Here is a 20,434-nt window from a genome sequence, read left to right on the forward strand (position 1 = left end):
GACTAGATACCTAAATGGCAAAACATCGACCATTGACTATGAATATTTTTTAATGTTATTTATTTTTATTATCTCTTCTATTACCAAATAATGTATAAATGTTCGACTTTTTTATCTCATAATTTCATATTTTTGTTTACCACTATCAGGTAATAAAAATATAATGCACATTATTTAAATTTTTAACATATAATAGGTATATTTTTAGTCACCTTCGGCTTCGGCTTCGGCTTCGGCCGAAGGTATCCTACAGGCCGAACTTCGGCATCGGCCAAACAAATCACATTCGGTCGGTCTCTAAAAATATAAGTACAAAGTCTTACTGTATTACGACTTGTCTGAGAGAGCGGTGTTGCAACATCTGTAATGCCTAACAGAATACGGGAGCGCCGACGAAGTTCCGAAGGGACATGGGGAATCTTAGATCTAAATTCAATTTGAGGTCTAATTAATTCCCATGCCAGTTCTTCTATAAAATGCGACCTTGCAACCTTTTTGTTAAAATGGTTAGATTTATAAATACATAAAGAATTTATTGCTGCTGTATCATCATTAGGTCATAAAAAATTACCATTGGATATCGTCGAGTGTTTCTCGACACATTATATTTTCACACAATTGGTCTAATCGGTCAAAGGCAAATTTGGTCTTATATACCTTGTATTTATTTTAGGTTTTTTAGCGTCTCCTGTTTCATTATCGATTTCATCGTCATGGTGCATGCTTGAAATTAGGATCACAGATTTGTTTTTTTTTGGCAATATGATACCAGTGTGCAATCTTCTTGAAATCTAAAAATGGAAGAGTTTATTATGTTGCTTTTATTTGGCAAAAATTCTTATGGTAATTCTGCTTTATTTTTTTATTGTGCCGATATAAGTTAGCTTTTTATCACTAAGTAATTTTTTAACCAATTTCACACTAGTCAACCAGTTATTGCTGTTAGTATTTGCTACTGGTTCTACTAATCTAAGAACAATTTCTTCTCCTGAATTTATATATTTATATGGCCCGTAAGGCTGCTCAAAGCAAAAACTTTGACTCCATATCGAGCCGGTCTGCTCGGTATATATTGTTTGAATACGCAACGTCAATAGTTGCTCATCTACAGTCAAATATTTACTTGCTATAAAATATCTTTAAAAATTGGCTAAAAATGGTTCAGGTCTCCTTAACAGGAGCCAGTTTATCGATTTCTCTTCTTTGAACTCTGTCGCTAATGTCGTCGAAACGTAGACACCTCAAAAGAAATCTGAAACGTTTTTCACTCATGGCCAAATATCATAATTCTACACCACTCCCTTTTGAGTTATTCCAAAGTTTATGTAAGTTTTTTCGAGAAGATCTTAATACACCGATTATACATATAAAGAATCTCAATAAATGTCCTTATCTCGCGTTCGTCTGTGCTTCTTGCATCTAGCTGTTGTTCAAATCGGTCTCTAATATTTTGAATTTAAATATTAGTACAAGTAATAATCGTTTGTATAATAGACTCATCAAGTAAAAGACTAAAACACTCAATACCTGATTTTGCATGTTTAGCAAGTCTCTTCGAATCAGGTAAATGGGTTACTAAGTTATGAGCTCTGGTTCTGACGTTAAGATTAGGTGTTTTTTTCTCCGTTTCATTTTTTTTTCCTTTCCCATAAACTACTTCTTTATTTGTTCAATGTCACTCTCATCATCTGTGATGTAACTATACTCTTGTTCCGATACATAATCATGATCGCTTCCATTTATATTTTCTTCTTCAGGATTGTACGTTTCATCTTCACTATGCACTGCCTATCTTTAATTTCGAGTTCGTCATACCAGTACAACCAAACAGATGAATCCGTGGATATTTCAACACGCCTCCTCTTTTCTTGGGACATTATAATACTCAAATTTTTTACAAAAGATAGATTCGAATAGAAAATCAAAAATTTTAAATTGAAATAAAAAATACATACAATTTAGTAGAGGTACCTACTCCTTAAAAATTTTAAAACCAAAATTACTTTTCCTGTTTCTAGCAATGTTATTTTTTCTATTTTTCTGTAAAAAAACAAATTGTATGGTAATAGAGAAATCACCTGAACATAAAAAATACTTACGCGATTAGGCGCTTGGACTATAATTGTAGCCCAGACGTAAAAATTCACTAATGTGCTAATATCTTAGAAACGCATGTGCGTGTGAAACAAACTTTCAGCAAGTACTGATTATCGATTACTAACAGGCAGCTATACAAAACAGCCACAATGCAATGAAACATTGGCGTCAGCGGCAACAATTTAAAATGCGCTGGGCTACGTATGTACGTACGCCCCACCTAACGTAGGGTTAAAACTAAAAACTATACAGGTAAACATAAAAAACGGACTAAAAACCATATATAACAAAAAAATAACCTTACACCTTTATACCTTTACACCAATCATACCATTTGTCACACACAAGTTGGAAGTTAAAGTAGCAGTGGACAAATATCACAATAAACGAATAAGACCTATTTAAAAAAAAAGAAATGAAAAAGTAATAAACAATCTTACTTTTAATATTATTATGCTTAATATGAAAACTATTTAGAAAAAATTACTGCTAGACTTATTGCCACTGTGGTAGATTAAGGCTATGGCTCCACGAGTGACAGATTGTCGCTAGCAGTAGCAGTAAAATGTAACTTGATAAATGAAAACAACAGCAGTGATACTGAGTGGCTCCACGCGCTGTAAATTGTCGCTTCGTTTCGAGACCGAGACACGTAGGTGTCGTCAAGGTCATGTCGCGTTCGAATAGATCCGGACTTATTTTTTAGCAGTAATTTGCAGCGCGTTTGTGGCTCCACTAGCAGTAATTTGTCGCTTGTAGCGGTAATTGCCACTTAATCGGATATTTTTGTTCTTGTTTGTTAATTTCTCTGTGTTTGTTAAGTTGTTTCTTTGTTTTTATAAATTACTTTAAAGTTTTTTCATACAATTTTGTGTCTCAGATCATAACAAAAAATTATAAGTTCTAAGAAAGAAATAAATCCAATATTTTCTTCATCGATATTCTAGATAACAAAAATTAATGGATGTTTTTTTCAATCGCCATTAACCGTATCAAACTGTACTTTATAATAGATGCCATTATTAAACAAGAAAAAGTTCAATAGAGAGAATAAACAGTTTTTATTGATTTCCCGAAAATCTATTTTTTGGATTTCCTTCTTCGAACTGGTGATTCATTTCTATATAAGTGGTTCTCTAATCATGTCATGTAAATAAAATTTTAATAATTATTGTTTATAGTAAAATTTTATTATCCTTTAGTACTGATGTTTCGTTTTCGATAGCTTGGTGTGATTCATAAATAAAAGAATGCAATAAAGCAGATTAAAAGATTTTATGTCGCATCAGAATTTTTTAAATTATTGTAACATAAAAAAGCAAGTTAGATATTGGAAAAGGAAGATTCATTACATAATTACATCTACTTAATAATTCAGTAGCTAATTACAGAATACGCAGAGGTAAGAACTGGTGGCGCCCAAAACAAATTGTAATGCTTAAATAAAAAATTTTCAGATCATTCAATTTTACTAAATAAAAGATAAAGCGAGAATCTTAAAAAATATGCTGGAACATTTATGGGTGATTAAAATACTGAAGGAAGTGTTTTTATTCACCCGAATGAGATTTTTAAAAACCGATAGCAAAGTTCTGAAGCTAGTTTCTTGTGGCATTTTAAAGTAATTACTATTCAAATGGGAATAAGCCACAATTAAAGGTACAGTAAAGCCACAATAAAGTACGTTTATTGACGTTTCAATTTCCACTTCGGAAATCGTTCTCAAAATACAAACATTAGTAAATTAAACAAATTTTGTTTTTTTGTTTCTTGGTGAAAAATCCTTCTAATGATTTAATTTTATCTGACTCATTTGTATTGACAATTCAGACATACATTATACATTTTAAAGTAGACGACTTTAAAATGATATTGCCAATATTTTTTACTATGATAATGGATAAAATTCAATATGAAAACAAAATTAAAGATGTAATAATAAACGGACCTTACACAAAATTAACAAATGATTCTACAAAGACTTTGGAAAACAGAATATATAGAACTTTATTCAAGTTTAAAGATTGTTTAACAAGTTATCAGAGAATATTAGTTACACCTCATTACAGTAAGACCCCTTATTTTTATGGAGTACCGAAAGTTCATAAAACGAATTATTTACCACTTAGACCCATTTGTAGTACCATAAATTCTCCTTGTAGTAAACTATCAAAATTTTTATTAAATAATATACAACCACTTGCAAATAAGAATGACACATTTATAAAAAATACACAGCATTTTTTAAATAAATTATCAAATACTGAATTTAATTCAAATAATACTTTGGTAAGTTTTGACATAAATAGTTTATTTACGAATGTGTCATTAGATAAGACTTTAAATATAGTCAAGACAAAATTAGAAAGTAATGATATATTGGCAACCAGAACAAGACTAAACATATCAGCTATAATGGAGTTATTAACATTATGTACTGATAATACATATTTTCAACTAAATAATGAATTCTATAAACAAAATTTTGGTCTAGCGATGGGCTCTAGTTTATCTCCATTATTAGCCGATATATTTATAGACACAGTATGGTGGAGAAATGCAGATGATGTATTCTTAATATGGCCTCATGGATCAGAGTTATTGGACATATTTCTGAATGATATAAACGATAAAGAAGAGACAATACCATTTACCATGGAAAAGGAATATAATAACACACTACCTTTCCTGGATGTTTTAATCTCTAAGAACGATACTGACTATGAGACTCAGGTGTATAAAAAACCAACACACACCAACAGATTGAAATGAGAATTTATTTAACTGCTATGTCTTTATTTAAAGGTTCTTATTTTAATTTATTAAAAAGCACGATAACTTATATCAATTTATTTGATGAATACATAATTTATATAGGCGAACGTAACATTTAAATCGCGAGCGCGTCGTCAAAATCAACTATCCTCTTCAATTAAAGTTCCGTTATTATATAGGAAATCCTGTTATTCGAGAACGGCGGCGATCTCCCCAGAAGTTCAGACCGGTTTTATTTCGGTCTACCTGGACACCTCGACATCATACTAGATCCTTCGCCGAAATTTCTACAACAAAACAGAATTAGTCATAATATATTTACGGTTATTTTAGGCCATGATATTTATCGTAACAAGATATTTAAATTTCAAATCAAATCACAATATTAATATTAAAAAGAAAATCATTAAATTCTTATACGATAGAGCCAACATTGCTCGTTCTAATGAAAATTCGTTCTTGAAGGAAAAACATTTGTTAACATCTGTTTTATTAAAAAATGATTATTCTTTATCGTTTATAAATAAGAAATTTTCAACAATCGGCCGAATAGAACAGAACAACTTAGAACGAGATCCTAATGCATACACAAGGAATAATACAAGGAAAATAACAATACCATATGTAAAAGGATTATCAGAAAAAATTAAAAGGATAGGAAATAAATTTAATATTTTAACAACATTCAAAACAACAAACACATTAAGATCTATTTTGTCTAAAACCAAACCTAACAATGAACAAGAAAAGACAAAGAATTGTATTTATAAAATACCTTGCGAATGCGATTAGTTTTATTTAGGTGAAACATCAAGGCCATTAAATGTAAGAATAAGTGAACATCAATCTTATATTAAAAATAGAGAATTTTATAGATCTCAAATATGTAAACACGCATGGGATAATGAACATAGGGTTCAATGAAATGATTCAAATATCGTCCTAAAAGAAACGGATAGTAAAAATAGAAAAATCAAAGAAGCGGCTCTAATTATGCTAAATGAGACCAATTGTGTCGCAAATTCCTCGTCAGATTTTAGTAGGATCTGGTTACCCATATTAAAAGAGGAAGTTGATAAAAGACAAATACCAGTTTTAGTCAGTAACATATAGGGGATACATCATTTGTTTTTTTGCATAACAAATCAGAATTTGGTGTTTATTGAAAGTAAACTAAATGTATGACCAAATACTTACCATGTTGGGATAGTATTATGAGGTTTTTTTTCCGGTTTTTTCCCTCATAATTTACTATGGAATCACTAGCAGGAGAATTTTACTGTCATTATGGCATGTGTTTGTCTTTTTAAAGACGAACTGCATGCTATGATATTTTCTGATGGATATTCTCAAGATAAAGTTGATTTTATGTAATCGAATGAATTATCTTACAAGTAAAGTCGTCCCAGGAACGCAACTCAACAATATTGGCAATATCATTTTAAAGTCGTCTACTTTAAAATTTATAATGTATGTCTGAATTGTCAATATAAATGAGTCAAATAAAATTAAATTATTAGAAGAATTTTTCACCAAGTAACAAAAAAACAAAATTTGTTAAATTTACTAATGTTTGTATTTTAAGAATGATTTCTCAAGTGGAAATTGAAACGTCAGTAAACGTACTTTAACATTTAACTGTGGCTTACTCCCATTTAAATAGTAATTACCGATAGCAAAGGGCACGATTAATGTGTACTAAATTGCTGCTTGTTCCTTCTTTTGTTGTTTTCCACGTCGCATATATGTTATCAATTTATCATCATTTCTTGGTCATTGCACATTGCTTTTAACATAAAACTCGCATTAAGAACTCATATCTAATCGTAGATCTTCTGGACAACAAAGATCGATTTTTAGATGCGGTTGAAAAATTCTTTTGAAAAATTAATATTTAACCTTTATTTAAATTAAAATTGACTCACCGATTAGTATTATACAATTTATCATAAACTAAATCCGCACCTAGCAGCATCATAAGTCATTTAAAAGATAATCGTCACAGAACATGACACCAAAGATGCCACGTAATCAATTAATCACGGTTCTGAAATCTGGAAACCAGAGAACGTTATTAACGTCTTTTAACACGTCTCAGAAGTGCAATTAAGAGACTTCGTTAACGGTTTACTTACGTATATTTTTAATTGACTTTTATTCCAATTAATAACATAAAAAATTACTTTTAAAAAAAAAATTATTGTAAATAAATGTGAAAGAAGTAAATACATTAATGAGCAATTCAAGTATTATTTTAGGACTTTACAAAGTTATAAATAATTTATGAATATAAGTGTTAACCCAAAAATTAAATTATTATAAATTAATGGAATTTACGTAAAATACTGATTCTATTTAATCATACAACAACATACATCTTTGCATAGGTATATAGGCCTCTCCTGTTTTCACCATCGCACAGAATGATATTTTACATAAAAAACTGGCGAAAATGAAAATTTAAAAAACTAGATTTTACGCAGATTTTCTTTGTATTAGAAATTTATACGATTCATTCCTTTCAATGCAGAAGTTTCGTTAATACGAAAATGATAAACTGCTTAAGAAACTGATGAAATACAAATTAGTACAACTTCGTAAATATGCATCACAATTCTTCGAGCTGTACGTGAGATTAAATGATTGTTTTTTAAAAAGAAAGTTATAATTCAAGAAACCAAATGCAACTTCGAAAGCATAACGTTCGAATTAAGAATAATAAAAAAGAAAATTTTCTTGGGAAAGTTAAAGTCCTATTTTTAACTTCTTTTTAATACTAAACCATCATGAGATCAATACTGGGCATCCGTTTGAAACGTATAAACCGAAAAGATTATTATTACTTTTTATTCACTATTAAATTACAAATTTCTATTGGTAATGTCAAATCCCGTTAAAAAGTATCTGGTCTCACAGTTTAATAATATACAGAGCGAGTTTTGAGTTTTGATTCATATTTCTTTTGGTCGTAACTTTTGAACTGTAATTTCAATTACTGCTATACTTAGGAAAAACGTTACACTACTATAATCGTTTTCATCGTTCTTGACGTGTGCATGTAAAAACGCTTGCAATAAGTTGTTTCATCTGTCTTTCCTTGTCTAAGCTCGATTCGTTTACCTCCTCCAGTGGCGGAGCAAAATGTAGCATGTCAAACGAAATAATAGTTATAAAAGAAAATTATAAATTATTTTTCAATAAATTTCTAATAACGGAATATACATATAAATTGCGAAGAAGTATTTTTCTAGCTTGCAGTACAATAGGACAGGATATAACGAAAAGTACATTTTAAAAGGATTTTAAAATATACCCAAAAAAGTGTTAATTATTTAACCCACTTTAATTAAAAAATGATACAGATTTTTTAAGTTTTAAGCACTGTAGCGAATTCTGAACTATTACAACGTACTGACCTTGATTAATTAGCTAATCAGTCAGCGTCTTCACTGGAACTGTCTTCATCATTGGATTCTTCCGCCAAATCGATGATAATCCTACTTTTATTTTCATCATATGTGACCATTTTTGCCCAGTCGTCCTGAATTAATTTTTCAGTATGGTTAACACAACTCGCCCACACTGCAGGTGTTGCCTCAGCTAATGCATCGCCCCAAACTTTTTTCACTGTTTCATCTCCACGTCCATGTTCTCCAATATGACGATCATAGTATTGTTTAGAAATGCCCCAGACCAACTCAATCGGATTATATTGACAGTGATATGGAGGCAATCTCAAAACCTGATGCCCATGTTCTTGGAGTAGCTCGTCTATAACGTACCTGGTATTTTGTGGTTTATTCTGGCGACAAAGATAGCTCTGTCTCAATAGCTCTGTCTTGCCCAAATCGTCGTCAAAAATTATTTTTTTCGCTCGTAATCATTCTTGTAAGTCCGATTTTTTCCAACTGGCATTTGGTAACTTTTCTATTAAAGAGCTATGGTATGAGGCATTACCCATAATAATTAGAGATGGTTCCTCCAACATTGGTATCAGCTTTTCGGAGACCCACTTTTTAAAAGACTCTTTATCCATAGAGTCATGATAGTCTGCACTCTTCGATTTCGTAGAAAACAGTAATCCAGCATTTTTAACAAATCCTTGCCTACTTCCGGCATGTAAAACAACAAAGCGTTTACCTGTATTTTCGTGTCCTTTTCTGATGCTTTTCACACAGACATCTTGCCAAGTACGTTTATATGCCCCTTTTAGGAATATCTATATTTCATCTAAAAAACGAATTGAAGTGGGCTTGGACTTAAAAAATTTCTCATATAATGCCTCAAAAAATACAGTCGTTTGGAGACAATACATGGTTTCTCACATAGCACCCGTCTACTATTTTCTAGTTTGTATGAAAACCCACAATTTTTCATAAGACGCCACAAACTTGTATCAGAACCGTCATAGAAATGCTTGTTTCTTAATTGTGTATTTAGAACTTTAATTGTAACGTGCTCTCCTTTTGCTTTCATGCCATACAGTACATTTCTAATATCTCCTTTTATAGTATCGCTGACATCATTAGTCTTTTTTTTTACATTTTGTACGTGACTCTCCTGGTGTAGAAAGAGCTGTCCCTGTCTTGTATTCACTCTTCATTCTTGTCACTGTGCGAAGACTGATTTTCAAAGCGTCCGCTACTCATTCGTGTACCGATGATAACGAAAGCAAAGGTCCGTTGTTTTCTTTTTCTTATTTAAAATACTCCAATAAATGAACTACACATTGTCGCATTTCTCCTGTTATCGTTTTTCCCGGCATTTTTTTTAATAAATAGAACAATTAGTTATTCACAACAAAAAATATTAAGTAAAACTGTTCGGAATAAATTCCAACAATGACTGACTAAAATCGACTAAAACAACATAAAATATCAATGGTAATTGCTACAATTATAAACCTATTAGCCAGTTCATTCAAGAACAATGCCACAAGTCATTATTGCAATGGGTATCGGAAGAGAGAGAGTTAATTTATAATAAACTGGAATTTTTAAGGTGTCGAGAATATTATTTTATGTAATGGAATTCCACACAGTAAGAGCTCAAACTATTAATTAATTAAAAACTGTTTACTTATAAAAACTATTTCATCAGCTACTTCAAACCTGCACAGATCAGGGTAACATGTTAAAAAAAACACGTCACTGCCAGCTATCTGTATTCGTAAAGTGGCCGAACTTATCACCGACACCGTATCGGCCAAACGCATCGGTGTTATTGCTACAATACTGGGAGACGTGGGTGGTCTCTTCATTCCCTTCTCATCGCACTTTACCTTGACGAACGTGACTCGCACAATTGAATTACGCATCTGTGTATCAGAGAGAGACGAATATTAAAAATTCCGTAGTAGCTTATTTCAGGCACACGCCAAGAACGATGAAAACGAGTATACCACCTAATAAACTAATTTATTCTGCGCCTTTCCTAGAAATTTAGTTAATTTTGTTAACCCTCTAACTGGTAAGAGGTCCCTGAGAGCCGCAGGTAAAAGTCAGGTAGCCGCAAACTGTTTTGAATCTCTCCCACTACTTCATCTACAGACGTTTCAAATGCATTCTAAATTCATTAAACCTTATCGTTACATTTTTGTTTCAGTGAGTGTTCCCAAACCTACCGAAAAATCGGTAGATCTACCGATTTCGAAGTTTTTCTACCGATCTACCGAAAAAGACTTAAATTCTACCGAATTTTATATTCAGATAGAAATTTTTACTTACCTATTCCTAAATTTGAGAAGAAATATGTAAGAGACAAAACAACTTTTCTTGCGATATCGAATGAACAAAGCTTCGGAGCTAAACAGATTGCAATTTAAACGAGTTTAATTCTGGCAGAGACATCTGTGAGATAAAAGTTGAAGGTCTTTCTCCTCTTTTGCATTTAGGCAACATTTTAATTACGATATTAAATTAGTTTTCTTCCGTAAAATTGCGCTGCCATTTGGCGGTGTAGCAGATAGTTCAAACGCTTGAGATTTACTGGGGATTCCAAGAAAATAAAGTACTAGATGATTCCAAGTAAGGAATCTGGGGAATTGCCTAGAGCGGCAGATGCAGAGCCAGCGAGGTAGTTAGCAGTGAAAAAAACATACTAAACATAAACACAGCACAGACTCATTTAAATTTCAGTCAGTTGTGAAGAAGTAACGTTGTGTTATTATATTTGTACCTCAATTAATTAACCTTAATATAAATATGTAGTTTATGTATCCAATGTATATGTGGGAACAGAGAGAAGCCTTGTATTTCCCACTTCGTTACTGTTAAATGTTACTGCCAGCCAAGTGCCAACGTGCCAGCATTGCCAACCTTCTCGTTTTCAGTTCAGTATCTCGGTTCTCATTTTTTTATTTTATTAGATTTAAATGAATAAACATATTTATTTAACATAACACACAATACAATTATCTCTTAAACATTTTTTTCGAAGTAAACTTATGATACTGCAAATAATCTGAATTCAGTGAAAACATTTTTTTATGAGTGGTTCAAAGCTTCAAGTTTCATTATATAATGGAATTATTACAAAGCAAGTATTCTGAATATATTCTTGCTGTATTGTATATATTCTTGTCGGTTTATGTGAAGTTTCGTCTCACTTTGTTGTGATTGTTGTGTTGTGTTGTTGTGCTATTGTATTCCAACGTTTCGTCACTTACTTGTATATTTTGCTTCTGGAAATGGCAGGCAATAACAACTGGAGAAAGAAAAAGTTTAATTTGTCGGTAATGATCGAAGATTATATCTAAGAACTTATGGACTCTGTTGAAATGAATTTGTCAGAAGGTGATTATAGAAGTGATTATCCAGATTACGAGCCGGATGAGATCGCTCCAAATAACATGATTACAGAGTGGATCCGTGAAATGCAAGAAAGTGAAACAAGCGACTACTTTATTCAAAACGTAAACATGTCTCTAAATATCAGTGACATAGAAGCCCCTGCTGCATCATCAACAATGACAACGGCGGTGCAAATCGAATCTGATGAATGTGTTGAATGTTTAGAAAAGAAGGAGGCTGGACCGTCTACATCTATAAAAGCAATTCCATCTACTTCAGCCGCCGATGGTACACATGCTGCAAGTTTTAAGCCAACGAAACGACCTGGTTCGCCATTAGCTATAATGAAAAATTCTGATCCTTTGATCACGCCTTATATTGGTGATTTTACTGGGATAGGTAATAATTATATATTCATACTAAAGCAATAGTGTAATTTTATTAAATACAATAGTATTTTTATTCTCATTTCAGCTATTCATGATATCAAATGAGATTCGGAACAATTTACCAAGGTAACATGGCGGAAGCGATCGATACGCTTGCATGTAAACGAAGTAGCTTTTCCAGAAGATGCACGGTTACCATCGACAATAAAAGAACTAAAAACACCAATAGAACTCTTCAATTATTTCTTTACCAAAGAGATTATTGATTTGATGGCCAATGAAATAAAGCTGCAGCTCGTCAAGAAAATATTAATACAAAATTCGGAATGAGTGATGAGGAGATTCGAAAATTTATCAAAGTGTTGATGTACATGTCGATTTATCGATACCCTAATCTCGTAAGTTACTGGAGCAAAAACGCGTTCGCCCCCATCCAGAAGATAATGCCTGTAAAAAAGTTTATGAAAATAAATCTTATCGTTTCAAGATGAAAGGCAGCGCATTCGAAAAGTTCAGCCAGGCTATGATCCACTGTTTTGCATTCGAAAATTGGCTGATAAGGTCAACAATCATTTTGATTCGATTTCAAAGACGGCTAGATTGTGTATTGATGAGCAGATGTGTTCGACCAAACTCAAGCATCATCTTCGTCAATTTATGCCAAATAAGCTGCACAAATGGGGCATCAAACTGTTTGTGCTTTATGATTCTCAAGGTTACGCATATCGTTTTGAAATTTATAACGGTGCAGGCGACAATATAATTCTTCCTGGCGCATTCTATCTTGGAAACACATCAAACGTTGTACGTTTGCACAGACCATACCCAGCTTTTCTCATCACATCCTTTACTTCGACAATTTCTATACGTCTTTACCTTTTTTAGTTTATTAACATGCAAGATGAATCTGTAGCCTTGGTACAATACGGACAAATGGAATCCCAAACTGTAAGCTTCCGTTGGATAAGGATATCAAAGATGAAGAAAGAGGGTATTCTGTTGGATCTGCGTACGGTGTTGATTTCGGTACAATTTCATGGAGAGATACCAAGAACGTGCGGCTAGCATCGACTTACGCTGGCATTGTCAACTGTCCGCAGATAATTCGCGAATACAACAGACATATGGGATGAGTCGATCTGATGGATAAATTGATGGATCGCTACCATATTAAAGCAAAAGACACGTAGTGCAATGGTTCGAATTTTCTACCACTTGATCGATATGGTAGCAACAAACGCTTATATTTTGTAGCGTCGCTCTCAGCGACGCTCTCGCATCTCAGCGGAAAATGAAAAATTTTGCAAAGTGTCGAAAACTCTATGTGTGTGTAGGTGTAGAAAATGTAATCTTCATTTATGTTGTTCTAATGCCAAAAACTGTTTTTATAAAATACTGTACACACATGCTTTTTCGTTTGTTTTTATGTTTAGTTTAACAAAATCCATTCGAATGAATAAACGCTATTTTTAACTTAAACCGGCAAGGGTCCCCTGAGGACCCCTTTACCTGTTTTTACCTGGAAGCCAAACCAAAATTGATAATTACATAATAATAGCTTTTCTAGGTTTCTTAACTTGATACATTATTAAACTTGAAAAAAATTCCCAACTAAATAGAATAATTTTTAAAATCTTGCCAGTTAGAGGGTTAATACAGAAAATTTTACTCTGTATGTCGTTTTTGAAAACACTAATAAAGCTCTTATAAAGTACGTAAATAGAAACAAAATTTGCCCATTGTTTTATGAATGAACAAGTTAGAGGTCTGTATAATTTTGTTAGGTTTGAGGGTAGATCAGATTTTTTTATTGGTATGATAATTGATTCACGCCACAGTCTGGGTAATTGCTGAATATGCCATATCTTGTTATAAAGATTAAGCAGTGTTGCGAGGCTAGAATAAGAGGCTATGTTCGACTTCAGACCTAAGTTTTCATGCAAAACTTTCAGCTATGATTTGAGCAATGGTTTGCTTATCTCTTATAACTTTTCCATTCAATAATATTGCTAGAATTTTTGAAGGAGTTTTATGACCTTTCATTTGTCTTATTTTTTTCCAAACCTGAAATGGTGGAGTATCACTAGTAAGTGTAGAAACAAAATTTTGCCAGGAATCTTTTTTGCTTTTTTTAAGGACATATTTCGCTTTGGCTTTTAGCTTTTTGAAATAGATCAGGTTTTCTTGAGTTCTTCTTTTTCGATATCTGTTAAGGGCTGTTTTGCATTGACGTACAGTTAGTTCACATTCTGAATTCCACCACGGTACTGTTTTTTTAGAGCTTTAATATTGTTATTTTTTTACATGATTTTCTGCAGACATAATAATGCAGATATTAAAGAGAGTTATTGCCTCGTCTATATCTTAAGATTGTTGAAGTAATAAAATATGATTTTCAGCACTAGCCTGAAAATTATTCCAGTCTGCTTTAGCCATATTCCATTTAGTAATGGTGCAAAAATTGTTATTGCTATTTGTTATGACTATCAGGAAGTGGTTACTATCATATAAGCTATCTTAAGTATACCATGAGAGTGGATCGGCAGACTTGGTATCACATATGCTTAGATCGATAGAAGAGTAAGTTCCTGAGGCGATGTTAAAATATGTACTGGCTCCACTATTCATCAGATAAGTATCATTGCAACTCAATACAGTCTCTACGGTTTTTCCTCTACCAAATGTTTTCTTTGAGCCTCACATAGTATTCTGGGTGTTAAAGTCTCCAACCAGTATAAAAGGGCTGGGAAATTGGCGAATTAAGTCATCTAACTCGGTTTCTTTTAAGTTGTTATATAAGGTGGAATATATGTACTGCATATGGTTATTTGGTCGGGACACCAGACAGTTATTGCTATGGCCTCCAAATTGGTATTTAGGATATATTGTATAGAAAATAAATCATTTTCATTAAACACGAAGATAGATGTTCCTCCACTTGCTCTTGTATACGTAGTCCGAAGGAAATGGTAACCTTCAAAATTTTTAAGATCACGTCTATGTATTTCCTTGAAATTGGTTTCTTGAAGGCAGATGATATCTGCTTTTGTATTATTGATTTATTGTTGTAAGCGTTCTAAGCAAGGGTAGAGGGTCTTCTTACGGGTAGTTCTACAGAGTTAATTGTAATCGTAGGGTATTCTCTTAAAATATGTTCGACAAGTCCAAGATTTGTTAAGTAGATGCATATCTGATTATTGGAAATTCTTGAGCGAAGCATATGTTTTTGGGGCTAGCAATGTTACCTATGGCTTTGACGTAGTTGAGTAGTAATAAGTTTGGTTCAGCATGTATTAATATGGCTTGATCTTTTTTGGGATATTTCAGTTTGGGTTTTGACATAGTAACAGTTGCATATGAATTTGCATTATTACTGATGATGTTGTTTCCAGACATATTGTTGCTAACTGTAGGAGAACATTGATTTAAGTTGTTACTCATGTATTCAAAAGTAACTATTTTTGGTTTTCTTGTAATAAAATTTCGACTGATATGCAGCAATTATAGCGAATATCTGTATTACTGGTTGCCTGGTTAATACTTCGCCGAACCAGTCCTTCATAGGACTGGTTTATATCAAATGTGACAAAAAATGTCAACACAGCTGAATGTTTTGGTTAGAAAAGTATTACTAAACAATTTCTTACCGAATAATATTACATTAATTAATATTAATGTTAAAAACTCTACACACTAATCACTTTTTGATGGTTAAATACTTTTAAAGACTGGTATTTAATGCGATAAACAGCCACTGATTTTGACACTGATTCACAAGAGCGGTATGTACTCGTTCGAATGGAATTGGAAATTCAATTATTTACTAATAATTATTCACTTATGTGTATTAACACATTACATTTTTTTTCGGAAAAAAGTATTTTGGTTACATGAACCCATCATATTGAACATATTTATAATAATTTCAAAATATTTCATATTTTTTTCCATGTGTGTATAATAAATAATTTTTATTTTCGATTTTAAACTTTTATCCTGCGGTATACAATAATTACAAAACTTTTTACAGAAAGATGTAGGAATTTGTAGAAACACAAAAATACTTTAGGTAATATAAGTACTTCGTAAATATCCTGTATAAGAATAAATAAAGATAATTCATCCAACAAAATTTTATTAAAAACTATTGTTTATATAAATAAGTCTTAGACTGAGCAATATTATTTTATTATAACTTAAATTTCTATAACATCGTTTCTTGGATGCAATAAATCCGGAGATCCCTCGCCATCTCTGTAGTAATTGGACCCATGATGTCCTTCAGGCCCATCGTAAGGCCAATGTCTGTCGTTTTGCCCTGAAAATCAAGCAAAGTTACTGTTTGATCGACGGTATCTAATGTACAAAAATAATTATTGGGAATAAATGAGTTGTGCCAACATTTACAATAAGAACATTTCTTAACGTCGTTGATTTAGCCCATTTGCATTAATGTTACTTAAGTAATGTAATTATTAGAACAATTAATTTTAATATTTTATTATACACTCGGATGCAAAAAAAATTTTGGTCAAATTCAAAGTTTTTCAATTTTTTTTATTTTTAGCCCTATTTTGGAGATTTTTTTAGCACACTGTATATAAATTTATAAATTTTAATTTAGTATGGTCAGTTTCATGATAAAATTTTATATTTGACTTATTGTACGGGGTTAATTAAAACGTGGTTTTATTATCTTAACTTTGAAACATCCTGTGGAATAATTCCGGTTGCGAATTTTCGTAAAACCTTATTTTTGGGTTGCAACCATGTTCTCTTAGCATTGTGTTTTTTGTTTCATGTCAAAATATACCTTGATTTGTTTTTAAGAGCCAAATGAATTTGTCATCCACAATTTAGGACTTTCTTAATTATGATTATTTTGGAGTTACTTTGTAATACATAACAAGAAATAGAAATAGAAATATATATACAAGATAAAATCGGAGAAGACCAGGCAGGTTTCACAGCGGGGAAAGCATGCTTAGATCACATTTACACGGTCGAACAACTAATAGAAAAAATAATGGCCAAAAATAGATCCGTCCATCTGGCTTTTGTTGATCTTAAGAAGGCATATGACTCAATACCTAGAACCAAGCTATGGGAAGCAATGGAAGACATCGAAGTTCCACGAAGATTAATAAACGCGGTAAAAGCACTCTACAAGAATAACGAAGTAGCTATCAAAACGGGCAATAGAATATGCAGTCCATTTAAGACGACAAAGGGACTACTACAGGGTTGCTCCACATCCCCCACCCTGTTCAAAATATTCCTGGAAAAAACCCTGAAACCATGGAAAAGAAAGTGCGAAGGAATGGGTATACCAGTAAGGAACGAATATCTATATACGCTAAGTTTTGCCGACGACCAAATAGTGATCGCACAAGACGAGGATGACCTCAGTTTTATGATGAGAAAACTGAAGCAGGAATATACAAAGAATGGGATGGACATAAACCTAAAGAAAACTGAATACCTAACAACGGAGAATACAGAAATAAAACAGCTGGAAATAGACGAAGGTAAACAAATCAAAGGAACAGACAAGTATAAGTATTTAGGTTTCATAATATCAAACAAAGGAACAACGGAAGAAGATATAAAAAATAGACTAGGACAAACAAGAGACTGCATACGAAAATTGAACCCGGTATTATAGGATAAGAACATCAGCATGAAAACAAAGAAAAAAATATATAATACCATGACAAAAAGTATCCTCACTTATGGGTGTGAAAATTAGACAATAAATAAGAAAACCAAAACCAAAATAAGGGCAACAGAGATGGAATTCCTAAGGAGAAGCTGCAGAGTAACAAAAAGAGATATAATAAATAACATGGAGATTAAGAGGAGAATGGGAATGAACTCCGACATAATAGACTACATCGAACAGAAGAGGTTAACCTGGTACGGGCATGTCAGAAGAGCAGACCAAAATATATAACCAAAAAAGTATATACTTTGTAATACGACGAGGTGGCTTTGGTGACTGTTACCATTATGTCATACTGACACTTACATTTTGATAACGTACTGGATTATGGTTCTTAGTGTCGAAGATTGTGCGAAAGCCGTTGCTCTGGTTGAAGATGAACGAAATTATGAATATGTGGCTAGAGTACTACACACTTATCGCTCTACCATTCAAAGGGTAGTGGAACGTTTTATACGAACTGGAACAAACAAGCGTAAAGCGTTAAAAAATTCATGCGTCAACGTGTACGCCTAGCAATGCAAGTTTTATCTAACTCCGTAGCAAAAACCACGAAGCACTGTGGGGAGAAGGGTCGTACGCCGAAAGATAGCTTTTGGAAAGAAGCCTCCAATATAGACCAACTGTACAACGATTGGTTTGATTTATTTAATTAGCGATTTAAATTTACCCACAATTGCACTGGAAGAAATGCTTTTGGTACAGGAATTCAAACTCATAAAAATCTACAGAATGAAATGATGATAATCATTTAAGTAAACAATGAGAGTAGGCAGTCACAAAGAATTGATTCGTTTTAAAAAAGAAATTTTGCTATCAAGTCTTGTTTTGCTAAAAGCAAAATATGATTTGGAGTATTTACTAATTTCCAGGCTAAATCAAAATGTCGTCGAAAACTGTTGTTCGTATATTGATGGGATGGTAGGCAGTAATTGTCGCCCTTTGCCTCTGGACTTCAAATACAGACTTCGAAGGTATATTTTGGGAAAACATTCGGCAGCCATATTTACAGAGATCCGAGCTACCATAAAATTTAACGAGGCTTGCTTGTTGGACATATTCGAGGATTCTTAAAGTTTGAGTGATAAATAAAATGTTGAAACAGCAGAAATATGTTTAACTCATAAAATTTTAGCGAATCTAACCAAATTTGAAGAACCAGAACCAGAATTTGAAGAAATGAATGATGAAGAAATTCTTGAACAAGAAATTATAATACATTCTTTCGTTCATATTATGTCCAACAATTTATAGATGATGAAGCAGAACAGTTGTTGCAAAATTTTGAAAAAAAAGAAACAGTAAGTCAGGAATCACTAAAATATGTAGCGTGTTACTCGTGCACGAGATACTCTCGTGCAACCCAATCGTGAGTTATGGGAAGTAGCATTGAAACTCGAGTCTAAGTTTCACAAAATGTATGGCAATTCTTTATCTTCTTAAATTTGTAAGAGTTAAATATTTTTCTCAAATTAGCTGAAAACATGATGGCCGAAATACAAAATACCACTCTTCCTTATGAGGTTGTTTCCTGTGTTTTTTCAAAACTAGAACTTATATAAGACTGAGTACTCTGAATAGGAAATTTCAAAAATGCTCAAATAAACTTGGAGCCAAAGATGACAAAATTTACTAATTTTAGAAAGTAAACCTACAACTTTTATGCATGCTGACTTCTATACATATATATCATCTTTTGTATTAGTATTTAGTATTACACTAGCGGACCAACTCGACATCGAGTTTTTTAAATGAAATTTTTATTAATAAGTGAAATAATTAATAAACTTAATAAGAAAATAAAAGTCTTAATAAAAAAAAGTTTTATAATTTAAAAAAATCGACCGGAAGTAAAAATATTTTTATCAATAACTCAAAAACTATAAATGATAATTTCGTGAACTTACATTTTTGAACTCTACGTTGAATTCTCTATTGATTTGACTAATAAAAACGAAACCGGAAGTCGACCTCAAAACCGGAATGCAATTTTTAGTTCATCAAATGTCGACATGGATATCATTTAGCAGTTAATTTTGCATGCTGATCACGAATCCGGTGTCAGATTTGCTCTATATTGACGTTTTATGCGCGTTTCGGGTCACTTCCGGTGTCAGATCGCAACCGGAAGTACATATTTAGATTCGTCTCGACGAGACATTTCGATCCATATATACATTGTGGGGTCTAAAACTTAAAGTAAATTTTAACTTCCTGTCATCTCAAAACCGGAAGTGAATTTTTGTACCAAAAGTATATCTTGACAATCTCATACGTAATACTAATAATATTCCGAAAAAATATTTTAATTATCTAATAAAGTTTTTGAGTAAAGTGGTGGACAAGAAAAGGGCTTAGCGTTTTAGTATATAAGATATTTTTATTTTTATAAAGCACTAAAGGCAGTCCCAGTATAATACAAAAAATGTATGAATATTATGTAAGAATATACATTAGTGAAAAAACGGTAATTTTTATATTAATATAAATGATATTGTTAACTAATTAATATAAATGATACTGTCCAAATAAAATTACTGTTAAATGATAATTCCATTTGAATATATAATTTATTATATATCTAAAGAACAACATATCTAAGTCAGAAGTAGTTAATGATGTTGATACAGAAATAAACCACTTAGAAAACATTGGGAAGG

General features: G+C 32.2%; 1 protein-coding gene across 1 annotated transcript in view; it reads right to left on the reverse strand.

Annotated features, from left to right (window-relative positions):
- Positions 1-16,202: 16,202 nt before the first annotated feature.
- The window catches only part of Osi23 (DUF1676 domain-containing protein Osi23), a 206,592-nt gene continuing 202,360 nt past the window's right edge, over positions 16,203-20,434 (reverse strand). Inside the window, exon 5 of the mRNA XM_072531904.1 lies at positions 16,203-16,370. Within this exon, the coding sequence (XP_072388005.1) occupies positions 16,249-16,370 (122 nt within the window). The 3' untranslated portion in view covers positions 16,203-16,248. The remainder of the gene's footprint in view (positions 16,371-20,434) is intronic.

The sequence above is a fragment of the Diabrotica undecimpunctata genome, chromosome 5 (genome assembly GCF_040954645.1).
Source record: "Diabrotica undecimpunctata isolate CICGRU chromosome 5, icDiaUnde3, whole genome shotgun sequence".
NCBI classification, from domain to species: Eukaryota; Metazoa; Arthropoda; class Insecta; order Coleoptera; family Chrysomelidae; genus Diabrotica; species Diabrotica undecimpunctata.